Source organism: Sphaeroforma arctica (assembly GCF_001186125.1).
Source record: "Sphaeroforma arctica JP610 unplaced genomic scaffold supercont1.1306, whole genome shotgun sequence".
Classification (NCBI taxonomy): Eukaryota; class Ichthyosporea; order Ichthyophonida; genus Sphaeroforma; species Sphaeroforma arctica.
In genome coordinates this window covers 13,490-17,524 of record NW_014039252.1, presented here as the reverse complement: position 1 = coordinate 17,524, position 4,035 = coordinate 13,490, and the positions used below count along the sequence as shown (strand labels likewise).

General features: G+C 38.3%; 1 protein-coding gene across 1 annotated transcript in view; it reads right to left on the bottom strand.

The window, feature by feature from the left end:
* Window positions 1-1,620: 1,620 nt before the first annotated feature.
* The window catches only part of SARC_10577 (hypothetical protein), a 4,016-nt gene continuing 1,601 nt past the window's right edge, over window positions 1,621-4,035 (bottom strand). The window contains exons 2-7 of the mRNA XM_014295376.1: window positions 3,708-3,872; window positions 3,169-3,334; window positions 2,836-2,988; window positions 2,435-2,566; window positions 2,098-2,278; window positions 1,621-1,962 (exon numbers count right to left, since the gene is read on the bottom strand). Of these exons, the coding sequence (XP_014150851.1) occupies window positions 1,850-1,962; window positions 2,098-2,278; window positions 2,435-2,566; window positions 2,836-2,988; window positions 3,169-3,334; window positions 3,708-3,872 (910 nt within the window). The 3' untranslated portion in view covers window positions 1,621-1,849. The remainder of the gene's footprint in view (window positions 1,963-2,097; window positions 2,279-2,434; window positions 2,567-2,835; window positions 2,989-3,168; window positions 3,335-3,707; window positions 3,873-4,035) is intronic.

The following is a 4,035-nucleotide window of genomic DNA, read 5'->3' as shown; positions in this document are numbered from 1 at the left end:
TTTCTTTGCTTGATAAAATGAATCGACATATAGTTTCATAATTTTGATCTGACCAATTCGTTCAAGTTACCGAAACATTTATAGTATTTTCATATTGTAGAAGATATGTATTTTATGTTTCAAATTTTTATTTGTTGAGTGGTTAAGGCGTAACGATGGTACTAACTTTTGCCGCGGGTTCCGTAGTGTCGTGCTTGCTAAATATATTTGTTACTTCCACACTACCGCTTCCAATTCAGCCACCCCGCCTAGGATCATCTTCTTGAAAATTCTTAAAGATATCCAATAATCTTGTAGGTGACCACTTTCTCCCAGAATAGAATCTAATCGGTTCTACTGGATCATGTACGTATTAGCATTTTGATCTGACCTCGAGTCCTCACTCTTTTTAAAAGCAAAGCTATAAACGAGATTTTTAAGTATCATATTTGCGGAGAAAATATGCAATACAAAGGTACTCCAATTTATAAAATGCCGCAAAATGAACAAATATAAGATATTGCTCTACTTTGGTTTGTACCTTTATTGACAAGTTCGATTTTTCAGCGTATGTCAACTCTTTACCGTCGGTTCACGCAAGTACAATTTGCGATATGTAGGGAGTTCAGGATATGACCATTGAATTTATATATATATATATCACTTTTACGCTAGTTGGTTGTTATGCAGTTGAAATTCATAGGACTGATTTTAAAAGGGTAGGACTGCAAGTTGTGGCCGATAAAACCCTGCTAGTAGAATGCAATAGCTAACACCGCCGAGCTCGTTCAATATCGTTTCCTGTTTCAACAGAAACTAGCTTGTATGATATTTTCGTCTGATATTGACGTTTCGGTTTATTTCACGCGAATACTCACCAACCTTATCCGTTAAGCTAAGTGATTAGTAGAGAAGTCAACGCTGATCACAGCATTTCAGTAAACCCTCCACCTGCTGAAACATATTTACTTGTACTCTATATTAAACAGTATCTCACTCTATTTAGCGTTCGTTGTCATTTACAGTTATGCTCTCCGCCGAGATTGTCTCTAAAAGGTAGGGTTGGAAGTTGTGACCGATAAAACCTGCTAGTAGAATACAATAAAGAACACCGCCGGTCTCTTTCAACAATGCTTCCTGTTTCAACAAACACCAGCTTGTATGTTATTTTCAACTAATATGGACAGTAATATGCGTTTATATATATATATATATACGTACATAAATACGTACATACACACGTACATACATATATATATATATATATATATATACACTATATTATATATATATATATATATAATATATATATATATATATATATATATATATATAATATAAATACACACACACACACACACACACACACACACACACACACATATATATATATATATATATATATATATATGATGTCATGAGGTGCAGTGCAAAGCGGATGGATGAAATATTATAACTATATAACGCTGCCCACTATCAGTTGACAAGGAGGTTTCGTGCCTATTGACACGTGCCCGGAAGCGTGAAGGTCTGCAACATTATACTATAGCTAAACAATGTGGCGACTCACACAACATACAACAATGTGGCGACTCACACAATATACAACAATTCGCATACAAAGTAGTTGTACTCATCAATTGTCATCTAATATTTATTTGCGATGTAACTTGTTTGATCGTAGTCCAACGTGATCTCTATAGTGCTTCAGGAAACATACGCAATCTCACATTCATTATTCTTATACCGAATAAATTCCTACATTTTTCTTACTAAGAACATATTCACGGAATTTCACATCTCAATGGCTGTATATTGTGACACGCTGGCCTGAGTAGAATGGCCACTGTATATATCTTAGTTGCAGCTATCAATTGTGCAAGTTTTGCTCGTCGAGAAGATCATTTTCGTCGTCTGGTTCATCCCAGCCATCATGCTCGTTTTCGAGGTTCACATCGCTTTCATCACTTGAGACTTTCGCACCTATTGTTTAGATACCCCGCGTGCATATGACAATAGTAAACAATACTTATACTTAACCCTGATCAATTGTTGCAAATGTCTGACAAAAAACAAAACAAAACAAGGCGAGACAACTGAGAACAACGATAATCGTACCAAGCTCCAAATCGAGTTCGTCGGTCAACGCGGTCTGGAGGCTGTCATGAGGGCCTCTAAACACTTTCAACGCTCCGTGAACAATTCTATAGAACCAGAATAAATTCAGTGCTAAAATTGCGACAGCAAAACCACCACAGCTAATAAGCTCTAGTGTCGAGCCGAATGCGGACGCCCCTGCCTGTAACAATACAGAGTTTAGATTTTTGTTGAGGATGTTGATACAGCAGATAAAGTTAGAAAGCATTGAAGCAGAAGTAATGACACATAAAACGTCAGTGGAAAAGTGCACATTTAATATTATTGCTTCTGTTTTCCTCAGCCGTAGAAACCATACCAAGGACAAAACAACGACAATGTAAGTGTTGCCGATAATTCTGAAAACGAAGAAGACTCCCGCGAAGGTCAACGAATTGTAGGTAGCCAGCTTGCCATCCTTTTCGATACCTAGATCCTTGAAGAAGTGAATCTGGAAAATATAGAATTGTACTCATTACATGAATTAACTAGGTGAGTTTGTCAATCTAATTTGTGGTTTATGTCAATTCTGAGTCAATGTCAAATCCTCAGACCGAATTCATTGCTTTTTAATTATGCAGCAGGCGGGTGGAGTAAGTCAGCCAGGTGATAGAATAGATGCACTGGCTGCCATTCAGGCTCAAAACAAATATAACAATGACCGGTGGCCAACCCAAGTGGAGAAAGGAACGCAGTTCGTTTTTGTAGTAGTGTGCTTACATTGTTCAAAAATATCGTCGAAGCCTCATTCATGAGGTATATGCTGGTGGGCAAGCCCCATTTATCGGTGTTCAGAGGGAAAAGAGAGATGAAGACAACCATGGCATGGTGTATAAGTATGGCCGTACCACCGGGCGTATTACCATCGAAATACTGCAAAGTGTGTGTTTAAAGACAAATGCAAGTCAGACATAAACTGTACCATGAGTAAAAGGTACATCTGGACCAAATATAACAAGATGCTTGCTAAGGACCAACATTTTCCAGGTAGACGAGTTGGAAGTGAACAGCGTAGTTTGCATTTCAAAAAGGTATACCGTTGGATGCACTTACCTTTATTGTCAGGAACGAATCAAAAATTGAGTATCCATGGAATATACTTGTAACAAACTTGACTACCACACTGTTCGTTTCGATGGGACTTTCATGCAAATCCGAGTCGAAGAATGCGACTGCACCACCGACAGTTACAACAACCGCGTGAATACTAGACATGATCCTGTAAAAAAAAAAGAGCAATATAATCACCAATCTAAAGTTTCCATTATGAAAGCGCTCAAAGCAATCACACACAAATTTTAGAAGACAGCCTTAATGCGCACACTTTGAGTGGTGGTATATGATGTTGACTGTACAGGGGAGGATAAAATTGTTGAGCGCGCGGACACAAGCAAGTTGGTTGACGATACCAATGCAGTAGTAAGTGCAGTTGAGACTCCCGCATTCCTTGCATGCGATCTCAGTCAGTGGTAAAATGGGCATCCAAGAAGTTTACGAGCAGAATTCAGCACAAACTCAGCCATTCACGACAGTCATGTTTTAATTACAAAATGCAAGAATTTTAACGATAAGCCTGTAATTTCTTTGCACACCTCATATCCCATTGTCGTTGTCCGAATAACGAAAGCCCAGAGTAGATAGGAACGTAGATATTGCACAGATACGCAGATGTTGCGTAGATCCCCAAGAAGCTCAATATAGCACCATAAATCACGGGCATATATTCTAATAAGCCGGAGAGAATCCCATTGATATCTCTGTGAAGAGCGAGACACAGAGTATTAAAACGACGCGGGAAAAACTTGGGGTATCAACTTAAGCAAGGACTGAGATTGATGCCAAAATAAAGTGTGGCATGCGAAGATAAAAAAATCACAAAAGGTTACGTCAGCTGAGTCGTGCTATCGAAAAAATTGTATC